The following is a 24,295-nucleotide window of genomic DNA, read 5'->3' on the forward strand; positions in this document are numbered from 1 at the left end:
TCGCTTACTGGAAGCAGAAAGCCAATGCTGCTCCACCGTCCACTGTAAGAGCAAGTGTATCTCTCACAAAATAGCATACTTAAAAACAACTCAACAACACCTATGCCTTAGTCACCATTCTACTGCTGTGAAAAGATATCATGACCAAAGCAACTGTTTTAAGGAAAAGCATTTAGCTGGGATCTTGTTTACAGTTTCAAAGGGTTAGTCCACTATCATCATGGTGGGGAGCACAGGCAGGCAGGCAGGCACGGTCCTGGATAAGTAGCTGAGAGCTATGCAGAGAGCATAGATGGACCTGGTATAGGTGTTTGAAACCTCAAAGCCCAACCCCAGTGATACATCTCCTCCACTAAGGCTTCACTCCTAATCCTCTCCAAACAATTGGCACACATGGGAAGGCACAGCCTATATGGGTTTATAAATAACTAGATAAATGTGCTATACCAGCATGTAAAAGGCCCTGGGCTCAATCCCCAGCACCAGGAGTGCATACATGCACACACATGTACACGTGCGCGCGCACACACACACAGAGGTACACATACATTCACCTCTACTACAAGGGAACAAAAATGATAAAAACTAGAGGCGGCATTAAGTGTGGGGTACTTATTCCGCATAGTAAAACACACTGCCCATTTTATTACCATGATGGGGACACCAATGTCTGGCCACAAAAGGTCCTCCGAGGGCAGCTTGGGAGAGTTCCACACCACCACTACCTTGTTCAGGTAGGGGAGGCCGTTGAGTCTCTCCAGGGAGTTCATGAGCACTTCCTCCCGCTCGTAGGTCAGCATCACAACTGTGAACTGCTCCCGCTGGACATTGCCTCCGAGCGCTGCCTGGAACTCCTTGCCAGAGCCCCCAGCCCCGCCACCGATGGGCCGAAATCCAGTCCCTGAGCCCAGGAATTTGGCCTCAGAGGGCAACACAGGATCAAAGGGTGTGTGGGGAAAAAGATGGAAGGGTCCCGGGGCAGAGTTCCAGCCACGGTAACAGTCTGTGACAGTCAGAGTGAAATTGCGGAGGTATTTAGGTGAGGCATAGGGTGGTTCTGTCTCTACCGGCCCCAGGTCCAGGTCCCCATTGTCAGCCATGTTGGGGTCAGTTCCAGCTGCTTTGCCTGAACGATGGGGGATCTCAGCCGCTACCTCTTCCCGGATGGGAGCAGCTGGGATCTGAATTCGAGTCCTAATCATGGCCAGCACGGTATTAAAAATACTGTCTGCGGTGGAGAAGTAGGTCTCCCAGAGAAAGCGGCCTTGCCGCCTCATGGCCAACAGATCACTGTCTGAAAGACTTCGTAACAGGAAGTGGACCTCTGTGACGCGAGGCTTGGGCACCACCAGGGCGGCCTCGTTCCACTGCAGCATGTCGTGGTACGGGAGCTGCACCTGCTCCCCGAGCACCACCGGCACGGCCCCCACCTCCAGGGCCTCGAAGAGCCGCGTGGCACACCCAGATGAAATGAGCAGGTGCGGGTCCCCGGGAGTGATGATGAGGGCGAAGGTGGAGAGCTTCAGTAACTCCAGGCGGTCTTCCCGCTCCCCACACAGTGCCCACTCAGTCGGCAGGCTGGGCTTCGGCTGGTTTTTGCAAGTGAATTCTACCAGCACCTGATCCAGCTTGCTGTCCTGTACGGCCTTTAGGGTGGCAATGATGCGATCGTCATAGTCGGCCGGAGGGTCGCCCTCCATCTCTTCCTCGAAGGAACGGGCCTCCTGAAGGCTAGATCTCAGAGACTCGATCTTCTCGCCCTGGAAAGTGAAGAGATATTTCCGCTTAACTGGCACCTGCGGTGGGATTTCCATGAAGTTGGGTTCAGACATAGCATGGACAAGGGGTGACACGACCAGGTCAAAGCCAGCTCTGTACTGGGCAGCATAGAAGGTGGACTGGGCCACCATGGCCCGGCCTGTACTGACGTTGTACAGTAGATTCTGTGTGTCTGACTTCCGGGACAGGTTGATAATGACGTGGTTGTGCCCATCTGTCCTCCAGTGTGGCAGAGAAAACAGCTGCTTTTCAAGGTCGGCAGGCCGCAGCACAGTGGGCTCTTGCATTTCTCCCACTAACACCACATACAGGCAGGCGATGGCCGCATTTTCTGTAACATAAACGTTGGCTCTCACTGTAGCCTGAAAAGCCTGCTTGACCAAAGGGTCCAGGTAGCTCCCAAAGGCAAACTGGTCACTGTCATAGACGTAGACGGGAAAGCCAGACGTCAGAGGACAACGAGAGTAATCAAAGCAGTTGTGAAGGCGGCAACCCCGAGTGACCTTGGGGGGTGGAAGGCCGGCATCGTCCTTCTCGGGGAGCAGTCGGATGGGCAGGGACAGTTTGGGCTGGTTCTGGGCCATCAGCTCCTTGTAGGAGTGCTCTGTCTGGCTAATGACATTCTTGAGCTGCAGCAGGTCCTGCTTGGCATTCTCTATGCTCTTCTTACAGGCTTCAATCTTGAGGTTCAGCTTGGCAATCTCGCTGTTCAGCTCCTGCCGCTTGGCTTCGAGCTGTAGAAGCTCTTCGCTCACAGACTCACGAATCCGACAGAGATCGAGGACGTGCTTTACCTCACAGAGCTCACTGCCAGCCCGAGGGCCGAAGATGCGCTTGCCAGCCTCGTCTGCCTCGTCCAGAGTGGTGAGGTAATAGTGAGCAATGAGGGGGAAGAAGACGAGGATGATGAACAGCGTGAAACTCAGCCATGTCAGCCGGATGCGATTGGACCAGCGCAGCATACAGGTCTGACCACCGTTCCCCACTCCCCCATTCCGCAACATGGTATAGCCTGTCATGAGTTCGCTGTGCCTCTTGCCCACTCTGATCACGTCGGATCGCTCGCCATAACCATGAGTCTGTCTGACAAAACGCAACCTCTTTTCACACACAAGTTTCTGGAAGGATCAGTGTGCTCCCTGCACAAGGCACCAAGTAAAATGGAAATTTCATCTTCCTCACGGCAATTCAGGTTTCTAACCTTAGTCAGGCAAATCTGAAGTATCAGCTGTCATCATCAAGTAGAAGAAGGTACCACATTGCTGATGGGATGAAAAGGAAGAGATCCATGGTGCTAAAAGCCAGGGAAAGAGCCCTGGACTCAGAGGGACCATTTTAACGGCCATAGCTTTTGTCCCTTGGCTTTGTCGGCCAGCCAATATGCATAGCTTCTATTCAAGTGATGCAGCGGCTGGTAAAAACAGCTGGCAGTCTGAAATGCCAGCCCCGTCCTCCATGCCACTACCAACGATCAGGCCTGCAAGAGAAGGAGAGTCTTGTCAGTTTCAAGAAACTTCCGTTCAAAGCTCCACCGCCTCCCCAACCCAGCACAGCTGGTTCTACCTGAGAGCTGGGCACCACATGAGGTGAAGAGAGGCAACACGCACCAACCCTCCATCCTCCCGAACATGAAAGTCTCCTTTTGAACTACTAAGCAAAAACAACTCCAAGAAGCCCAATTTGTTAAATTTAGAGTTGAAAAGAGTTAAGAGAACTCTTTTGAACTTCACCCAGGAGTAGATAAAAGGTATTTTCCAGCTTGCCTCTATTTATCTTCCATTAGCAGACATCAGGCACTCCTTCTTAAAATAGAAACAGTAACTTGGTCTTTCAGAGAGAAGACTATACTTAGAAATGAAAGGCATCGTCCTGTATCCTTCAGAGACAGAACTGTGGCCGGCCCTTATCCTCAGTGACCTAATCTTGTAAAGTGGACATAAGTGCGTGCAGACAACAAGGTATTATTATTTATTGTGCTATGAAAATAAGCAGAGGACGTGAGGTACCAAGGCACAGGTCCAACACAGCTTCCCAGTCCTGCTCCCTCACCAAACTTTACAATCCCAACATACAGAAGAGTCCCACCTATATTCCCCTCAAACCAGACAGAGCTACAAGTCAAACTTGTATAGAGTACATACATACATACATAGAGTACATACTAATCTATGCCCACAAGATATTCCAATTTCATTCTTTCACATCTTCACACACACAAAATACATTCACAGCAAGGTAGGGTGACAGACACAGCCATTCTAACTGGCACTCATGAGGCACAGGCAAGAAAGTCTTGAGTTCAAGGCCAGCCAGTACTACACAACAAGACCCACCTCAAAAAATGAAACAAAAGTGTGTGTATGTGTGTGTGTGTGTGTGTGTGTGTGTGTGTGAGAGAGAGAGAGAGAGAGAGAGAGAATCTACATGTATTTTTGACAGTCTAGCATATGTCAAAAAAAAAAATTCTAGAATGGCAATAACCCTGACCTCATCAAACTTTACTGAGTCTAAGAGACAAGATATAAAACCGGGAGGAGAGCTTGTCCATCTTGCACAAATCTTCAAATTCCACACCAGCAGGGAGAAGGGGGAGGGGAAGATGGAGACCAACTGCAGGAGCACTCCTACAACAACAACTGTCTCACAAAGGCTCAGCCACTCCCAGCCTCCATCTTTGCTCCAGATGTGCAACTGTTAAAGTCTCATAAGAGCTCTTCTGTCCTAGAGTAAAACCAAAAGCTGAAGGCAATTTTACCAAGGGTGACGGAGAGCAATGATCAGGGAGACAGAAAGCAAAACAAATTTGTCCTTAAAATACTAAATGTGGATAATCTATACTTGTTAAATAGAGGGTTAAATAGAGGCTAGGCAGTTCAGAGTGCTTACAGCTCTTGCAGAGGGCCCAAGTTTCGTTCCTTGCACTCATGGGGTGGCTCCTGCAGCAACCTGACACAAACCTATTACAAAGCCTCTGGCCTCCACATACTTGTGTGTACAAACACACTCTCTCACTCACTCTCTCACTCTCTCTCTCTCTCTCTCTCGCTCTCTCACTCTCTCTCTGGCCTCCACATACTTGTGTGCACAAACACACACTCACTCTCTCTCTCTCTCTCTCTCTCTCTCTCACACACACACACACACACACACACACACACACACACTTAAAATAAAAATAAGTTAGGGCCGGGCGTAGCAGTAACTTTGATCCCAGAATTCATGAGGCAAAGAGAAGCAGATCTCTATGAGTTTGAAACCACCATGGTCTACATAGTGAGTTTTAGGCCAGTTAGAGTTATATAAGAATAAATCTTCAAACTTAGATATAAAATTTCTACTCAAACACTTTACACCAAGACCTGCATTTCATCCTTTGTTGGATTGTTTTGTCGAGACAGGGTCTCACTACATAGCCCTGGCTGTCTGGACTCACTATGTAGACCAGGCTGGGCTAAAACTCAGAGATCCACCTGCCTCTGTCTCCTGGGTGCTGGGATTTAAGGCGTGCGCCACTGCCTGGTTCCCGACCCACATTTCTAAAGCATCCATATTATCCTTTTATTCGAATGTGTGTGCTTCTACCAACCCAATGAGTAGATAAAGAACAGAACAGAGGGAAGAAGACAGACTCCAGGCCGAGAAGCCGGGGCCTTAACGCTCACCCTACCTGGCAGCGCTCTTCCTTTCTCTGGCTTATGTAGCAACATTATGCTTCAACACAGGATTTCTTGAACTAATGGACACCAGAGCTTGTTCTCCTGATCTAAATAAAGAGAAAACAGAAAGTGACGGTTTGGTAAGTGCTCACTATGGAAGGTGCTGCTAAGGACTTAACTAGTCTTTCTGAGAAGGCTTCCCTTGCAGACTCAGCAGTCACAGACAGCAGAACAGTCTGGAGTCAGCAGGTACTACAGACAAGCACAAGGACGATGGGAGGTTTTTTTCACAGGCAAACTACTTGGCAGTTGTTGCTTGCCGATGGGCTTGAGAGTGTAAAACAGGATGCCGTAAGATGCAGGCAGAGTACGCGGGCTTGAGAAGCACACAGGAGCTCTTCGTAGGCGAGGATAAACAGGAGGCAGGTGTGGAACATCTGGAGGCATAAATGAACCAGCATCCGTGTGAGCAGGTGTGTGGGCACACCTGTAATCAATCCCACACGGAGGAAGCAGAGGCAGGAGGGGCATGGGGCCAATGCACTTGGGCAACAGTACTCCCAGTGCACCCAACGTACAAGCAGAGTCGACAACAGAAATAAATGTTCTAATGGAAACCAGCACTGATTCTAAAGGATTTCATTCGACTAACTTCTATCTCATTCACCAACACAAGCCAGAGAGCAACCAATGGCCAACAGTGCAGCTCGTGCCTCCTAAAAAGCTTCTTACAGTTTGCAAGCATAGAAAGGAAGAGAGACCCTCAAACGCTCTTCTGTAATTCTCCCATCTAGAAATAAATGGCCCCGCGATGCTTACACAAAGTGATCTCGTGCGGTTTTCAGGGCAAGGGCACTGTGCACCCTGTCATCCTCACCAGCCACAGCATTAGTGCCCACCGACCTGCCCTGTCCCTGCCTACAGCGCATCCTTCACACTGCAAACCTGAGGCAGCTCCTCCCCCCCTTAGGCCCCAGTGTGCTTTCTCCATGCACTGCCCCCCACCGCTCATACAAACTGAGCGGCATGGCTGCCCTTCAGTTCACCCACATAAGTTCTATGCTACCACATACTTGCTGCTCTGTCTGAAATAGTCCACTTTGCCTGCTTGACTCTCGGGCTTCAGGTCCAGTTTCTTTTTGTTTTGTTTTGTTTTACTTTTTTTTTTTTCTGAGACAGGGTTTCTTGGTGTAGCCCTGGCTGTCCTGGAACTCACTGTAGACCAGGCTGGCCTCAAACTCAAAGATCCCCCTGCTACCACCCCCGTCCCCCCAGCTCAGGCTCTTTCTTAATGCTCTCACTTTCAAGTTGTCTTCTGTAGTCCCTGACACTGTCTAACTTTCTGGTATTAACCTACTGACTTTTTTCTGTTTCTTCTTCCTTTTTTCCTTCCTCCTTTCCTCCCCCTCCCCCTCCCTTGCCTTCACTTTTCTTTCTCACCCACTTTCCACACTAACCCCTACTCCCTGAGAGCAGGACCCTTTCGCTCCAGTCTTGCTCTGTCGTCATTGTGTCTGCTACGAGTTAATGAGTGAGTTGTGTGACTGATGGCCATCACAGTCTCTTCCCTTGGTTTTTATGGTAGGACATTTTTAGTACCCACCCACACCTTTGACTCATGTTCCTTTTTTTGTCTTGGGGACATCCAGTCTTCCTCCTACCTCCTACTTAAAAAGGACTCTGAACAGCTCTCCGCATCATGCTAATGAATCCATCTGCTTCCATGATGTCAAGCATCACCTATGCTCAGCTCTTCTAGAAGCTACCCTCAACACTCACCTGGCTGCTCCACACCACAGCGAGGTCCTCCTGGCTCCGGACGGACCTGCCTCTCCTGAGGCGCACTAGTTACTTCAAGGAATTCGTTTTCCAAATAACTCGTAGTTCTACCCATGATTCCACATTCCTCCAGTGAGAAACAATGTGCTATACTCAGGAAAGAGACCTCTGAGCAGCCAGGCCTGGATGTAGCCCCACTCTCAGGTGCTCATTTTATCATCAGAAAGGCAACAAATGTCTTTGCTTGGAAGCATAAAACCCAGAGACTGCATGGAAGCATACACTTTTGAGTATGTCGGTATAAAAAGTTACAGACTGGCTACAAGCCCCAGTTATTTTTTAGTCTCCGGCTCCTACATCTGTGTGTGGTCTCGTGCCAGATCATGCCATATTTATTGCGATCATAATCACAATAATATACTTGTAATAATGGTTTCGAATTTTAACACTTACCCCTTTTTAATTAATATTCTGCCTTCACCCTAGTCCTAGCCCACAACAATCATACTACTTAATCCCAGATTCTCTACCAACTCACCCTGTGTATTACTGAAATCAGTATGGGCTCCAGTGTGAATCTCTCGCTGGCCCATCCTTCAGGTCTGCAAGCCACTCTTCTACTACACACAGTCTACTGATGACTGCAGCCCACCTCACTTTCTCCCTACCCTTCTGTCTTATTTAGAAAGAATTCATCTGTTACCCTGGAATAATGACAAATGCCTGCTAGAGATGCAGAGGCATGAGGGCCACTTGAGTTAGGAGTTCAAGACCAACATGGACAATGTATGGAGACTCTTATTTAAAAAAAAAATAATTAAAACTTTAATATGATGATACCAATAAGTAAACCACCTGTGGTCTCATTTCCACCAGGCTATCATCCACTACAAATGTAACACAGCCAAGGGGCATTTGCCAAAGCCAGCACTATGCTTTCTGAATTTTCAACCTCAAAGACTATGAGCAAGCTCAAGCCATGCAAAATCTCAGGAGGATGAGGACGGACCTCATCGAGTCCACCTCTCGCTGAAGGGCTTGCGCAACTGAAAGCAGCTAGCATAGAGATCAGGAAAATGGCCATGCTAAGTTGCGCATGCTCTGGTGGATGGCCCTCTACCCATGCACAGGACAGCACTGGACTCTGGGTTATAAAGAGGGCATGAAAGCCGGGCGTGGTGGCGCACGCCTTTAATCCCAGCACTCAGGAGGCAGAGGCAGGAGATTTCTGAGTTCGAGGCCAGCCTGGTCTACAAAGTGAGTTCCAGGACAGCCAGGGCTACACAGAGAAACACTGTCTCGAAAAACCAAAAAAGAAGAAGAAGAAGAAGAGGAGGAGGAGGAGGACGAGGAGGAGAAAAAGAGGGCATGAAGCTGGAAGGAGGCAAGGAGTTGGGTGGGTAGTGGGGGGCTGATAAGATCAAAAACTATACCTATGTATGAAATTACCAATGAATAAAAAACTGAGCCAGATAAGCCTCCTTATTTTCTACATTACATAACCTCAAGTGTTTTGTGACAATAGAAGACAGACAGACAAGTAGTGTATTACAAGTAATCTAGAGATGCCTTAAGCACATAGCATAGGGATTCTTCTCTGTGTGTGGGTCGCTAAACCTTTGAGGGGTTAAACAACCCTTTCACGGGGTCACCTAAGATCAACGGAAAACATGGATATTTAAATTACAATTTGTAACAGTTGTAAAACTACAGTTATGAAGTAGTAAATGAAAATTATGGTTTCATTTGTATGGTTGGGGGTCACCACAGCATGTATTAAAGTTCTTCATAACAGGAAGTACAAACACTATACCATTTTACATAAGGAACTTGAGTATCTGCAGGTTTTATAATCAACAGAACCTAACACAGTCCCTCTCTCATACTAAGGAGAACTATATTTTATCTGTCTTCTCTAATGGTTACCCGTAAAATACAAAGCATACCGTTGGCTCCCTCCGCTCAGAGCACGGCGTGGTAACCTGCACCAGGCACATGGTGATCCACGGTAGCCTTAGCTCACAGTCCTTACCAGGCTCTGGCTGGTTTAGGTTTGCTCATGTCCTTGCCCATTTCTTTGCTTACAATATTCTGCTCCTCTCTGTGCTGCCTTCATTCCTTCGGGTCGGTTTTTCCCCTCACACACAATTTTCCTTCTCCACACTCAATCAGACAGTGGGATCAAATTGCCTTACACATACAGATATCCTGGAACATTCTCTATACACCAGGCTGGCCTCCAACTCAGAGATCCACCTGCCTCTGCTTCTGAGGGCTGGGATTAAAGGCCTGTGCTACCGCACAGGGCTCCAATCTTACTTTTTAAGAGAAGATCTCTTAGCAACCCTGTAGCATACCATTAAGCTGTACTTACTGACTGGCCCCAAGGATGCTTGCACCTCTGCCTGCCCAGCACAGATGCATGCCACTGCATGTGGAGTTTAGGAGTGCTGGGAAGCAGGCGCAGGTCCTCCTGTTTGTGCAGAAAGCACTTTACCCACTGAACAAGCTCCCCAGGCCCATGCTCTGCTGTTTGAAAAATCAGTTTACTTGTAGGGTTTGTATTTGGAGAGGAGCGCTGAACTTTCTGAATCTTAGGGCTCATGTCGCTAACCTAGAAGTTTATTAATTGCACTCTCTGGCTGGATATAGTCCGCCTCTGTCTCCCCTTGGGTCTATACTTGGTGCCTGTCAGAGCCCATTCCAGCCTCCAAACCTTCTCATCTCCTTTACAATTTTCACTTTGCCCTTTGTGCTGCCTTCTGGCAATTTCTTCATATCTGTCTAATTTAAGAGTTGGGAAACTTTCAGCAATGACAGCTAATAGTTTAGTATGTGTGGAGGTCACAAAAAAAAATATCTGCAGCATATTTCAGTCTTTTAAAAGGAGGAAAGATCTGGAGAAATGGCTCAGTAGCTAAGAACATTTGCAGTCCACTTGCAGTGGACCCAGGTTCAGTTCCTAGCACCCACATGGTGGCTTGGAACCCAGTTCCAAGGGATCTGATGCCCTCTTTTAACCTCTATGACTCCAGGCATGCATGTGGTACACACATAAACACACATATGCAAAATATTAATATACATAAAGTAAAATGAATCTTTAAAAAATTTAAAACAACACTTTTAAAATGTTTATTCTTAGACTGAAAACTATAAAAAGCAAGACACTCACTGGGCACAGCGACATATACCTTTAATCCCAGCAGCACCTGGGAGACAGGGGCAGGTGGACCTCTGTGAGTTAAAGGCCAGCCTGGTCTACACAGTTAGACCCACACATACTCACTCACACACACATACATTCATATTCATATTCTCTCTCTTCTCTCTTCCCCTCCCCCCCTCCCCCATCACCCCTTCCTCTCTCTCTCACTCTTTCCTTCATGTGTGTAACCTAGAAGCCAGATGCAGCCTACAGGCATGATCGTCAGTTCTCTCCTCTGACTATCACTACTCACCCAGCACTGGGCTTTAATTCTGTCAACTATTCTGAGTCTCCAGGAGCCCCAGAAGGTCCAGACAAGTACCTACTCCTTGTCTTCCATGGCTCACCTTATTGTAGCCGCTGATCCTTGCTTATCAGATGGCAGATGGCCTCCTTTGTAATCCTGTATCAGTCACTCTTTGGGGTTGCTTATTCCTGAGAAACCTATGGGCACCCATCTAGAACGGTCTGTTGGACAGATAGCCCGGCTTTATTACCGGCCTTCTGTTTCATGTCAATTTCTCAACCTAGAGATTCTCGACACCACACAGCAGTGATAAATGTGAACACAGAATCCACAGACAGGAAAACCACAGCCGTGCTTTCTTGGTGGCCCTTTCCTCCTCCTGACAACCCACAGGCCAGGGTAAGAGAGATATCTGTGTGCCTGTGGTAGAGGCTCTCTGTCCCGTACTGCTTCCCTGAAGATCTATACTCTCAACAGGGTGTCCCAATCCTACCGCTCACAAACTCCGGGGCTTCTCCTCATCTTTGAGAAAGTACAAACAAGCCCAAGTCACTAACACTGACCACCCCCTCGGGTGAGGCCACCCCAGCCTACTGACCAGATCCTTAGACTCTTAGCCCCTGCTTCCTACCCCCCCCCCCAATTGACTGCTTTAAAGAGAAGTTACCTCTCTCTGGACTGCACCACATAATATAGATTCTGAAGGGGAAACACATATGTTGTTTGCCAAAGGCAGAGGCTTCCCTTACCCACGCAGACATGCTTACAAAACTAGGACACCGTATGTTCTCTTTTGCAACCTGATTTTTCTTTTCACTTCTATTAAGAGCTGTTAAGTCAGACACGGTGGCACACGCCTGTGATTCGGAAGCAGTAGAATCAAGACTTCGAGGTCAGGGCTGAAGTCACAGCTTAGCGAAGGACTCGAGTTTGGTTCCCAAGTCAGCGGCCCACAATGGACTAGGACCAGAGGATCCAAATGTCCTCTTCTTGGATTCTGAAGGCGCTGTATTCACAGGCACACAGAGACACACACATATACACACAATTCTAAAAAGTAATAAAATATAAATTTTAAAAATAGTTCAAGGTTGGCTAGAGAGATGGCTCATTGGTTAAGAGCACTGACTGCTCTTCCAAAGGTCCTGAGTTCAATTCCCAGCAACCACATGGTGGCTCACAACCATCTGTAATGAGTTCCGATGCACTCTTCTGGTGTGTCTGAAGAAAGCAAGAGTGTACTCATACATAAAATAAATAATCTTTAAAAAAAAAATTCAAGGTCACCCTTAGCTACACAGCCAATTTAAGGTCCGCCAGAGTTTAAAAAAAGAAAACAAAACCCCTGTTCTCCTACCCTGAGATATCCTACCACAAAAGCACTAGCAGTTAAAACATTACCCCCACACAGGCATTAGTAGTTGAATACCCACCCACAGGAAAAGGCCTTGCACTAGTGCAGCCCTTCTGTGTGCTAGGTAAGCACCAGGCAGATGCTTCTAGTTTCCATAACGATCAAGGCCTTCCTGAGCATTTCTGCATAGAGCCAGGGCGTGTTTCCATGTGCAGCTGCTCAGTTAGAAAGAATGTCTTGCTATTTACTAAATCATTGTTTACTAGGAAGAGGATCATACATTTCCAAGGAACAGAATCCAGGCTTCTACTTATCAACATTCACTAGTAATGGTGACAGGTGGGTAGAACTCAGTTACCTCTTAGCTCACCACATCTCCTATAAGCTGTCTGGTCAAAGCTAGAAGACCAGGACCGGGCACAGAGGAAGGGACCCAGAGCCATCTGTCCTCCGTACTAAGTGGAAGTTAAGAGTATGGAAGAATTCTCTCTCTCTCTTCTCCCAGAGAATGATAGGGAAACATACTCTACCATTAGAAGAGCCACACCAAGCAGGTATAAAGAAGAAAAAGACTCCATATACAAGCCACTATAAATCTTACAGAGTCCATAGAATTTCCCAACTACAAAGGACAACTGCCAAATCCCTAGACTCCCATTAGACTCAAGTTAGAATTATTTGGTTCAAAACTAAGGTCATTACTTCAACAGATTGTTCAACCCGATCAGAAACTGTTTAGAGAAACTGAATTTTTTTCCTCTCTAGTTTTTAAATCTCCCTCAGAGAGATGGCAGCTATCACTAAAATACTCATCAAACTCTCAGCTGACACTGTCATCTCTAGGCAAATTTGACATTTACAGCCCTGTCACCTCTTTCCCTGTCATCTATTCCTACACCCTTATCACCTCCTACTTCCTCCTCTGTCGCCTCCCCATCACATCACCTCCTTTTGTCTTCATCTTCTCTTTGTCTGTTTTCTGTCACCCCCATCACCTCCTCCTCTGTTGCCTCCTTCTTTCCTCTACCACCTCTTCTCCTCTCTGTCTCTGTCTCTCTCCCACTCTCTCTCTCTCTCTCTCTCTCTCACACACACACACACACACACACACACACACACACAACCCTGTCACCTCCTCTGTAGCTACCTTCTCCTCTAGCATTCCTTAGCATTCAGCTAGCTCCTCAATTGGCAGGAATATTATTCTGTTCTATCAGGACCTTGCTTTTAAGAGTTTATTTAAAAAAGATATATTCACATCCTAACCATTCTACTTGACTTTTCTTCTTTTAAGACTAAAGCTCTGCGTCGAAGCTGGGCATGGGGCTCATGCCTTTAGTCCCAGCCCTGGAGAGGCAGAAGTAGGTGAATCTTTGTGAATCCAAGGGCAGCCTGGTCCACAGAGCGAGTTCCAGGACAGCCAGGACCACAGCTACACAGAGAAACCCTGACTGGGAAAACAAAAAGAGAATAAAGCTCTTGTTTACTAGGATACTTTGGGACATCTGTTTACTTAGATCTGTTTAGTGTCTTTCAACAGCTATATCCTAACAAGCTGGGGAGGGTGAGGAGAGAACAAAGAGGACGTGGAGGAAATGATTTCAAGACACTCACCAGATGTGCCTGTTCACTTGGGTTGGTTGCCCTTCCAGGTGTTGCCAAGTGAAACCTTGCATGTGCTTAATTCGGCTCTCAATAATTGTGAGCCAACACTTCCTAAGTGCTCCGTGTGTGCCAGGTTAAGTCTATACATTCCTCAATACACCACCTTAATCATCCAATAATCACACAGGTCGATGCCACTACACCGTGTACACATTGTAGGAAGCCAAAGCATGGTGTCAACTACAGTGTACTTACCAAGGCAGCCTGTCTGATTCAGGTTGCAACCATTGTGCTAAACTGCCTGTGACACTCATCTAAGGCGGAGAATCGCATGTCCCATAGGCATACACAATAAGATGATGGTTACACCCTCCGTGACTGTGCTCATGCACTATAACCACACTGATTAGAGCCACGGCTCTCTTCAGCTTTACAGTGTTTCTTTACTAAAAGAGAAAATGATAGATCAGTATCTTTACCTGTGCACCCAAGACCTACCTATGTATCCACACATACAGTACTATTTTCTTTTTCCCATTTCAGCCAAAATTGCCTCATTGAGCAGGAGAATTCTATCAAAACCCACACATTGTGACCATGGCCATGAGACCTGACTTTTTTTTTTTTTTGAAGGCTGTGGCAAGTGAATCAATGTAATTAAAGCCAACTAAGGAAGACAACTCTGCACCTAGATAGAGGCAGAAAGCCAGCAACAACACTGCACCCACAGTTCCTTCACCTCTGCGGCGCCAGGCACAGCATGCTCCAGACAACACAGCTCGCACTATCAATCGTTTCAGAAGCCACTTGGGGGCTCCCGTTATTTCTGCTTTACAGACAATGTTGTGGTAAATCGTGGAGGTTAGGAAAGTTGTTTAAGACACTATAGCAAAAAACTGTGGAGCCAGACACAAGCCAGGATCTGTGGGACCTGCACCCAGCGCACAGCTTCTCACTCGCCTACGATCTGTCTCCTGGCAAGAAATACTCTGTTGCTATTTCTTTTACTTGGTAAGTATGTATCATTTTTGTGATTAAAAACAAACAAAAAACTAGGCCTGGCAGTGCACTCCTGTAGTCCTAGCACTCAGGAGGCTCAAGCAAAGGACAGCGAGTTGTAGGACAGCCTGAGCAGGACAACAAACAAGAGGGAAGGGAGGCGGAGAGACAGGGAAGTATTTTGTTGCAAGCTTTTAAAGTGTACCATGGTTGACAGTCCAGTAAATAATGTAATGATTATCTATGGGGGGTGGGGTGGGGGAGGGGACAGATTTCTATAACTAACCAGAATAAAAAACTCCCAGATGAATTTAAAAAGAAAAACTGTCACAAATGAACCATAAGAAAAGGAAAACATGCCTGTCACCTTAGCTCAAGTTGAACATGGCTACTTTTCTAGGAATCCAAGCAAACGCACAGCAGCGCACCCACAGAAGTTAAACACACAGCAGTTAGCACACCACAGGAGTTAAACACACCTGACTACCTGTGAATCAAGGGACTGTGTGTTGGGGGCTGGGGGTGATGATCAAAAGACTCTGGTCTCATCTGACCAGAGTTTAAAAGGGAAAAACATTAAAAGTGGTCAAAGAATAAAGACAAGAAGTTGCTAATTGAAAGGGCCGAGGGGAAGTCAAGCAAGCATGTTCCAGCCACACGAACGGTCTACCAGTCTTCTCAGAATCTGGTCCCATGCCTTTTTGGAACACAGCTTGGCAAACTGAGACTGTCCTGACCCCTAACTCCACTTCCAGAAAGCCTTAAGAGTCATGACTAGGAAAAAAAAATGACCTGCAAGAATGCTCAAACACTAAGGTGAAGTTCAGAGCACTGGGGGCCACACAGGCAGCAGGTATGGTAGGTATTAGTTACCTGTGAGTGAGTGGGGATGAAACGCCTAACTTTTCCTATCTTTAACTCAACAGTTCCACGTTCTAGGGCTAGGTTCTAGGTGACAAAGACCTACACACGAGCTGTAACCACCTCAGCAGTCTTTCTACAATATACACAACAAAACACCCAAAAAGGTCAGTACAGCTAAGTGTAAGCATGATGTCACTTCTATGGACACTGGACTGCAAACTTCTCAATAATTTTAAGATGGGACACAGTTACAATGCTATATTAGTGGTAAAATAACATTCAGAACCATGTATTCAAATGGAAAAATACACAGACGCAAAACACCAACTGTGGCTCTTTTATATTACAAAGCTATGAAGAATTTTTGCTTTCTTCCTATTTCCCTCCCTCTTTCCCCCCACCCCCAAAATCCTAGCACTTGAGAGGCAGAGCAGGTACATCTCTGTGAGTCTGAGGCCAGCCTGGTCTACATAGTGTATTCCAGGGCAACTAAAGTTATACCGTAAGACCTTGCCCCAACCCCCACAAAAAAAAATATATAAATAACTAAGTTTTGTTTTGTTTTTCTTTTTTTAATTCCATGTGAAGCAGGCTAGCCCCAAGCTTGTGACAATCCTCCTGCCTCTGCCTTTATCTCCCCAGTGGTGGAATCACAGACCTCTTATGTCTTTTTTCCCCAAGCATATTTCTGAAAGTGAGAGAGACATGTGGGAAGGAAGCAGTTTAATAAGGTCTCCAGGTCTCCTCTGTGGTATGACACAGACTTAATTGATCCTTCTAAGGCTTCCATTTCTCAAGAACACGGGACTTTTCCTTTCTTCTGTGGCCCACATAACGGCTACCATTAGTACCCTGGCACTGACTCGCGGGGAGACACAGAGCTGAAGCAAAAGCTGGCTTACCCGTTTGTAAACCAGCTTGTGACTCTTGAGAGCATAATTCTGCCCTTGCTTTATCACCGGCATCTTCTGACTCACCAGCCCTTCAAGGCCTCCTCCTGACTCCTAAGCTCTTGACACCTTTTGGGTTTGGGGGCAGAATCTATGTAACCCAGGCTAATCTCAAACTCCTGATGACCCGGGGATGACAGTCACCACGCCCTTCTTCAACCTTCCTAACTCCTAAAGGGATCAGCTCTGAGTAGCTGGTCTCAGTGTCCTCCAGACACTAGGACTTGACTGACAAGCACCTTGCCCATGAAATGCCCAGATGGTCACATGGTTTGGTTTGGTTTGGTTTGGTTTTTTATTGGAAGAACAGATGCCATTGTGTCAAGTGAAGACGCAAAAAGGCTCCAGACCTCCGTCCCACCTCACTTTCCTTTTAGCACCCCTTCCCCACCCCACCCCTACTTTCCATGGAGTCCATTAATAACAAGTTTGGGGCCTTATCTACTGTTTTCTTCCTCCCAAGACACAGTGCTTTGGGTATTTTACAACTAAGAAATAAAGGAAGTCATGCTGAGAAGGGTCAGTCACGCCTGGGAGAAAATCCAAGATACAAAGAGCTATCAGCTGGATTTCTGCAGAGGAAATCCAATATAGATAAAGACAAAGCACGCACTTTGATCTCCAACTGCATGGGAATGACTGCATTTAACTGAGCAGGGGCTGAGGCACTGGCAGGTCGGGTCGGACTCCAGCTACTGCCATCAGCGCAGCAAGGATAATCCAACCACTTAGGACAAGCCTGTCCGCCTTGAATTTGTTTTTTTCTTTTTTAAAAAGAACAAAAACAAAGGGGGGGGGTGAAAGGCAAAAGTGTCCTCAGCACTGGTGCCGAATTCTGTGATCTGTGCTGAGAGCCACGCCGAAGGAAGGCCACGAACACAGAAACTGGAGGGCAGGGGCCTCAAAAGCTGGCAAGGGGATTTAAAACCTTCAAATAAGAAACAGCTGGTGGAAATGGAATGCTTTGTGTACAGCAGAGGCCTTACGAGTCAGACATACATACAGACAGACAACTGAAGTTGGCCAGGAAAGAGAGCAAAAATGCAGTCTGTCGACACCTATGCCATTTGCTGTCATCACATGGAAGTTAAGCACAAACCAACCCTACAACCATTTCCTCAGAACAAGACAAAACCAGTGATTTTTAACACGAAACCTTCCTGTTTCTAAATGCTGGCTTCTGCATAAGGTGTACTTGATTCAAACAACCACCAGCATGCAGCCTATGTCAAAGCGACGAAGCAGACACGGCGACTGTCTTCTCACAGCTGCAATTTTTCTATGCAGTCCGAAATGATGACACTTGTGAGACAAAATAAACAGCTGGATCTAAGAAAATACCTTCTGGCCTGAGTCACAAGCTGGGATGGTGGCATCGCTGTAAGAGTTTAGATGCAGGGCTGGAGAGATGGCTTAGCGGTTAAGAGCATGGACTGAGTTGAAATCCCATTACAGATGGTTGTGAGCATAGTGGCTCACAACCATCTGTAATGAGATCTGATGCCCTCTTCTGGTGTGTCTGAAACAGCTACAGTGCACTTATGTATAATCAATAAATAAATCCTTAAGGAAAAAAAAAAGTTTAGATGCAGACAGGTCAGTAAATACTTCCAACCAGTTTAAGAGCCTTACCACCTCCTCTGTGTAGCTTCAGTTGTCAGGTCTCCTGGGCATTCAGTCTTCCACTACCTGCCAATCCTCAGCGCGCGCGCGCGCACGCGCGCGCACACACACACACACACACACAAACACACACATCAGCCTGTTAGTGTCTAGCCTCCTATCTCTCAGTGTCTGGGTTTTTTAATTTATTTCACTTTTTTATTCTATGAGTATTTTGCCTGAAAGTATGCCTATGCACCACATACCGCCCTGGTGCTTGCAGAGGTCAGAGGAGTGCACCATCCTCTGAAACTGGAGTTACTGATGGTTATGAGCCACCATGTGAGTGCTAGGAACCAAAACTGAAAGAGTAACAAGTCACTCTTCTCACTCTGCAGCCCCTCAGTGACTCTGAAGAATAAATTCTTTAATTTTTTAAAATGATGTTTGCTTATTTTTATTTTATATGCACTGAGGTTTTGCCTGCATATGTATCTGTGTGAGGGTCTCAGATTCCCTGAAGCTGGAGTTACAAACAGTTGCGAGCTACCGTGTAGGTGCTGGAAATTGAACCCAGATCCTCAGAATGAGCAGCCATTGCTCTTTTAACAGCTGAGCCATCTCTCCATCCCCTAAAGAATAAATTCTATAGAAGAAAAGAACACAAAAAAAGCCGGGCGTGGTGGCGCACGCCTTGTATCCCTGCACTTGGGAGGCAGAGGCAGGCAGATTTCTGAGTTCAAAGACAGCCTGGTCTACAAAATGAGTTCCAGGAGAGCCAGGGCTACACAGAGAAACCCTGTCTCAAAACAAACAAACAAACAAACATACAAACAAAACCCCCCCCAAAAGAAAAGAACACAAAAATGGCAAAGAACTTCTACAACAAATAAAAACACTATTTTAATCCATCACAGTGTTTATATTTTAATTTATATTTATTTTTTCAAGATTTATTATTTTTATTTATTTATTTTTAAAGATTTATTTATTTCATGAAGACCCTATCACTGTCCTCAGTCACATGGAAGAAGGCATCAGATCCCATTACAGATGGTTGTGAGCCACCATGTGGTTGCTGGGAATTGAACTCAGGACCTCTGGAAGAGCAGGCAGTGCTCATAACTGCCAAGCCAGGTCTCTAGCCCCTTAAATTTATTTTTAAACATTTATTATTTGTGTGTCTGTGTACGTAACAAGGAGGTCAGAAGGGTGTTGAGCCAGGAGATCTAGGCTGTTGTGAACAACCTGATGTGGGTGCTGAGGAACTAAACCTGAATCCTCTACAAGAACAATGTGTGCTCTTATCCACTGAGCCATTTCTCCAGGCCCATGTGCTTACACAGTTTAGCGGTCTTGTTACATAGACTGAGGGCATATTCCCAACCTATTTCTGTTTTATATTCCTCCCTTGGGCTATGAAATATTTCTGTTGAGAAAAATATTTAAAAGAAGTTGGGAACACTTCAGATGACAACACGTGAGAGGACAAGATTACAGGGTAAAAGTGTCCACACAAAGCAGCTGTCAATCATTAACATGGCCAGTCAGTCTCCAAGTTATGGGGCTCAGCCGAATGGAAGAATATGCAAACTGTGCTGACTCTTTAGGGCAGACACTGGGCTTCCTAGACCACATGCTTTTCCACACTTTACTGCACCCAGACTTGATCTCTGGGATACGTGCAGGTATTAACTACTAAACAGATTAGATTCTACACTATATTATGTATGTGCTGCTCTCCTTTGTATGGCTCCATCCTTGGGATGTTATTCATTTATTTTTTTAGATGTATTTATTATTATACGTAACTACATGGTAGCTGTCTTCAGACTGCAGCAGAAGAGGGCATCAGATCCTGTTACGGGTGGTTGTGAGCCACCATGTGGTTGCTGGGATTTGAACTCAAGAACTTTGGAAGAGCAGTCAGTGCTCTTACCCGCTGAGCCATCTCACCAGCCCCCATCCTTGGGATTTTAATGGTTCATTTGGATGCCTCTGAGCAATACCCTACAACACACATTATAGACTATATAGAGGAGCCACACTATTAAATGAGTCTCTCTGTCCCTCTGCACCTCAAGGCTACAGATTTGGTTTGTTTTTTTGTTTTTTGTTTTTTGTTTTTTTTTTTAAAGAAGATAGCTCAAGCGGGTAAGAGAACTGACTGTTCTTCCAGAGGTCCTGAGTTCAATTCCCAGCAACCACATGGTGGCTCACAACCATCCGTAATGGGATCTGGTGCCTTCTTCTGGTGTGTGTCTGAAGACAGCTACAGTATACTCGTATAAATAAAAATAAATTTTAATAGAGATTTCTTTTTTAAGAGCTCCAGCTTCTTTTACACCTACTTATATCACCCAAGACACCTGAAAGACTTCAATCACAAAAGGTGCGTCTAAGAGGTTCAGGCAGGAGAAGACAATGCTCACACGTTAGTCTACCTCTGTCCTTGAGTTCTCAACTTCATCTGCACACAATCTGCTATTTCATGGAACCTATAACACGTGAAAAGTCTTTCCCGTTTGCTCAGCTGTCCCATTATCACAGATTCTCAAAGGGAGCAGATACCAAAAGTAAAAGGAAATGAATGTAAATAAAATGTTTGTTGGTTGGCTTATTTTTTGACATAGGCCTCGTGTAACCTAGGTTGGCTACAAACTCTCCTATGTAGCTAACGATGACCTTGGACTCCTGGTACACCTAGCAAGCTGGTTTCAGGCATGTGCTACTAGAACCTGCCTGCAAAGAAACAACTCACCAAGAACTTTCTCAACTCAACTTAGTTCTCCAGCAAATATTATTGAGTAGTTTTAGAACTTTTGATGGAAGAGCCTTGGTTTGTGTGTGTGTGTGTGTGTGTGTGTGTGTGTGTGTGTGTGTGTGTGTGTTTTCAAGACAGGGTTTCTCTGTGTAGTCCTGGCTGTCCTGGAACTCACTTTGTAGACCAGGCTGGCCTTGAACTCAGAAGTTCGCCTGCCTCTGCCTCCCAAGTGCTGGGATTAAAGGTGCCCGGCAGCCTTGGTTCTTAGTCCTTGCTTCACACTGAACTATGTACAGAGACAATTAGAGCCTCACCGGGACTCCATCTGGTGAGACACTCTTATTTCTAATACCTTATTTTACTTTAAACAATACCTTTAACCCCTCTCCAGCTACCACCAAAGCAAAGGCTGTAGCTCAATGGTAGAGGGCGTGCCGTACAGCATGTGGGAAGCCCTGGGTTCCACAGGTAAAGAAGCAAACCAACTCAGTCACTCAACTGACAGGCCCTGCTTCACTCCTTCCCCACCTCTCACTGACCTTTCCCACTAGGCTAGAGATCATGGCTTATAGCAGGCTGGCCTGGAACTCCTGGTGAGCCTCTTGCCTGCCTACACACCCCACACCCTGGTCTAGCGCCTTCACACAGCACAGCGTTTTCCAACCTGCACACTTCCTTCTGAAAGCTACTAGCCTATTTTAGACCTCCCCCTCTCTTCTAGAGTCCATTTTTCTCTCCCACCTGGTTACTGAGGTCTTTTACTCTCACAGGCAAAAAACAAAGCTCTCAGACCTAATCACTAAGAGATTCCAACAGACACCAGGTACTTAATAATGGTTTTTTCTTCTAGAAAGTGAGGATGAGAATAAACACACACACACACACACACACACACACACACACACACAAAGCTTTTTGTTAGTTCTACCTTCACCTTTGGTGTCCAAACTGGTGTCTCAAGGATTCTGAAGATGCTAGGTCTGGATTTGGTGGCTCCAGCTTTATAATCCCAACACTGCAGAGGCTGAAGCAACAGGCTCACCAAGAACTCCAGGTCAGCCTGGGCTACAGCGTGACCCTATCTCCAACAACCAAACAAAACAAAACACCCACACACAATTCTTAATAGCCACAATTCTAGGTCTCCTCCAGAAAGCATTCAGACTAACGTCAACTCTTCAGGCTCTTCAGGCTCTCCACGGGCAAAGATCTGGAAATCCTCACAGGAAATAGATATGTTTAACACACCAAGTAAGAGTTTAAGAAAGTGGTTTTTCTTTCATTACGATTTATATAAAAGTCCTCTGCTGGAATAAGCTGTTGAGAAAGTCTAGTTTCACTCAAGATTATCAATGCCCCAGGGAAGAACCACCATCCCAGACTCTACAGAGAGTTATAGTCATTGAGTCAGAGGGGAAAGCTAACTGTTGAGCAATAGACAGGAACCTCCAAGCCTGCTTGGATGGATGGATGGATGGATGGATGGGAAGGGAGGGAGGGTAGAAGAGAGAGGGTCAAGAAGTCCAGCCTTGAAATGCCAGACTCTCCAAGTGGAACAAGAACAAGACAAAAGTGAAGAACCGCTTACTGCCACCTCTTAAATCACATATTGACTTTCCTCTTCCCCAAAAGAAGAGGATCTATTAAAGGCCTTGAGAATTTAAAGAGCAGCGATCCAGGCTGGAGGCTGACACCCATCGACTTTCAGTGGGCTCAGGGCCGTGGATATCTCAACAGAGGCTAAGCAGCTGCTCACTATGGACTAGGGCAAACACTCGGTGCTGCCCAGCTTCTCGGGCTCTGACATGGGGCTGTCGCCAACAGAACAGTCACTCCATGTGGGGCGTCACGGGGACCCCCAATCCCTCAGCTGTGGCACACCCAGGCCCCGGGAGGACACAGAGCACAGCAACACCTGGACCCCTGGCAGGAAGTGGCCACCTGGAGAGAAGAGCCCGACGGGCAGCGGCGCGCAGCTGTGCCGAGGAGAAGCGGCCAGATGTGGGAGTGATCGCGGGGAGCTGAAGGCTGCGCTTCCACGGGAGATGTTCCCGTGGGCCGCTAGTGCCCGGCCCCAGCGGAGCGAGGCCCCCGCGCGGGGCAGGCCTACCCGGCTGCGCCGCCGCCGCAGCTCCCAGGCACCGCCGCTCGTGCCCCCGCCCGCCACAGCCGCAAGCTCAAGGCTGCCCGGTGCTTCCCACCAGCCTTTCCAGCCCTGCCCGGGTCCTCGGGCTTCCATGCCGCCCGGACTCCTACCGGCTTCCAGTCAGTAACGAGCCACCGCCGTTGCCTGCGTGAAAGTCCGCTTCCCACAAGCCGCTCTGGCCGCCGGCTGCGCGCCTCCCAGGCCGCGCCGGATCCTCCACTCCCCCTGCCGGCCGGATCCTCCACTCCCCCTGCCGGCCGGCGGCCATTTCCGACCCGCGCCGGCGGAACTTGCCGAAGATGGGCCGGAAACGGCCGAACCTGCGTCTGCCGAGCGAGAGGAAAGCGCAGAGACATTCGTGACTTTCCGGACGCGTCCGAAGGCACAGGCGGAGGGGGGCGGTGGGCTCTGCCCTCCTGGATCCCAGGCGCAGGCTGGGTGCCAGTGATTGTGAGAAGGGCCAGGAGCCTGGAGAAGAGGCCCCATTAATCTGGGTAACCCTCAACCTAAAAATAAGCCCATGCCCAAATGTGGTACCCCGTGCTAGCAATGACCCACAGTTCTGAAACACTTTTAAATATTTAGCTGCAAATAAAGGGCGGGGCTGAGTAGATGCTTAGGGGGAAAAAAAATCCCCGGCTTTGCAAAACAGATTAATCAACCTTGCAAGTTATGGACTAAAAGGAGTATCTTTTAAATACTTTAAAGCCAGGCTCTGTGGTTTGGGAATTGGGAAGACCCTTCTACTACAGAGAGAATATAGAGAGAAGGGGGGGCAGGGGCAGGGAGGGCTCAGAGGAGGCAGAGAGAGACCGGGGGGGGGGGGGGGGGGAGGAGGAGAAGGGAAGGAAAGAGGGAGGAGATAGGATCAATTTTAAAAGTAGCACGAGTTAATTTAGAAAACAGTTCAAACTCATCTATTAAAATTAACAATTGTAGTATAGTTTAAAGTCAGATTGCTTCTCCGTATTTATTTGAGTCCCCCAAAACAAGGCTATTGCCCCAGGGCTTCCTCCACAGAGTCCAGACACACCCAGCTAGGTTAGCTCATTTCCATCCCTGTGCTTGGGTGGTCTGTTACTTTAAGGAGAACTGCACCCCAGAGATGGTTTCACAGCTGCTGACCCTTCCACCTGCCCTTCTTGGGAGCACCCAGACCCAGTGCTCAGGACAGGGAGGCTGAGAAAACAGGATTCCACTCCCACGGCAGACTGAGTTAACCATTCCCTTTGCAAAACAAAACATTTTTAAAACCCTGACAGTTGATTTTCTGGAGCAGTCTCCTCATCTCCTGATCTCTCCACCCATCTCCAAGTCAGGCTCCGCTCTTTCCCTCATCTAT

At 47.2% G+C, this 24,295-nt stretch overlaps 1 protein-coding gene across 4 annotated transcripts in view; it reads right to left on the reverse strand.

The window, feature by feature from the left end:
• The window catches only part of Extl3 (exostosin-like glycosyltransferase 3), a 97,841-nt gene that overhangs the window by 22,875 nt on the left and 50,671 nt on the right, over positions 1 to 24,295 (reverse strand). Inside the window, exons 1-3 of one of the 4 annotated variants that reach the window (NM_018788.3) lie at positions 23,064 to 23,173; positions 5,447 to 5,542; positions 651 to 3,256 (exon numbers count right to left, since the gene is read on the reverse strand). In NM_018788.3, the coding sequence (NP_061258.2) occupies positions 651 to 2,798 (2,148 nt within the window). In that variant the 5' untranslated portion in view covers positions 2,799 to 3,256; positions 5,447 to 5,542; positions 23,064 to 23,173. Of the gene's footprint in view, positions 1 to 650; positions 3,257 to 5,446; positions 5,543 to 23,063; positions 23,174 to 24,295 lie in introns of those variants that run through there. The other 3 variants (XM_006519284.2, NM_001360385.1, XM_006519286.3) reach the window with 3 other exon arrangements.

This window comes from Mus musculus, chromosome 14 (genome assembly GCF_000001635.26).
Source record: "Mus musculus strain C57BL/6J chromosome 14, GRCm38.p6 C57BL/6J".
In the NCBI taxonomy this organism is placed as follows: Eukaryota; Metazoa; Chordata; class Mammalia; order Rodentia; family Muridae; genus Mus; species Mus musculus.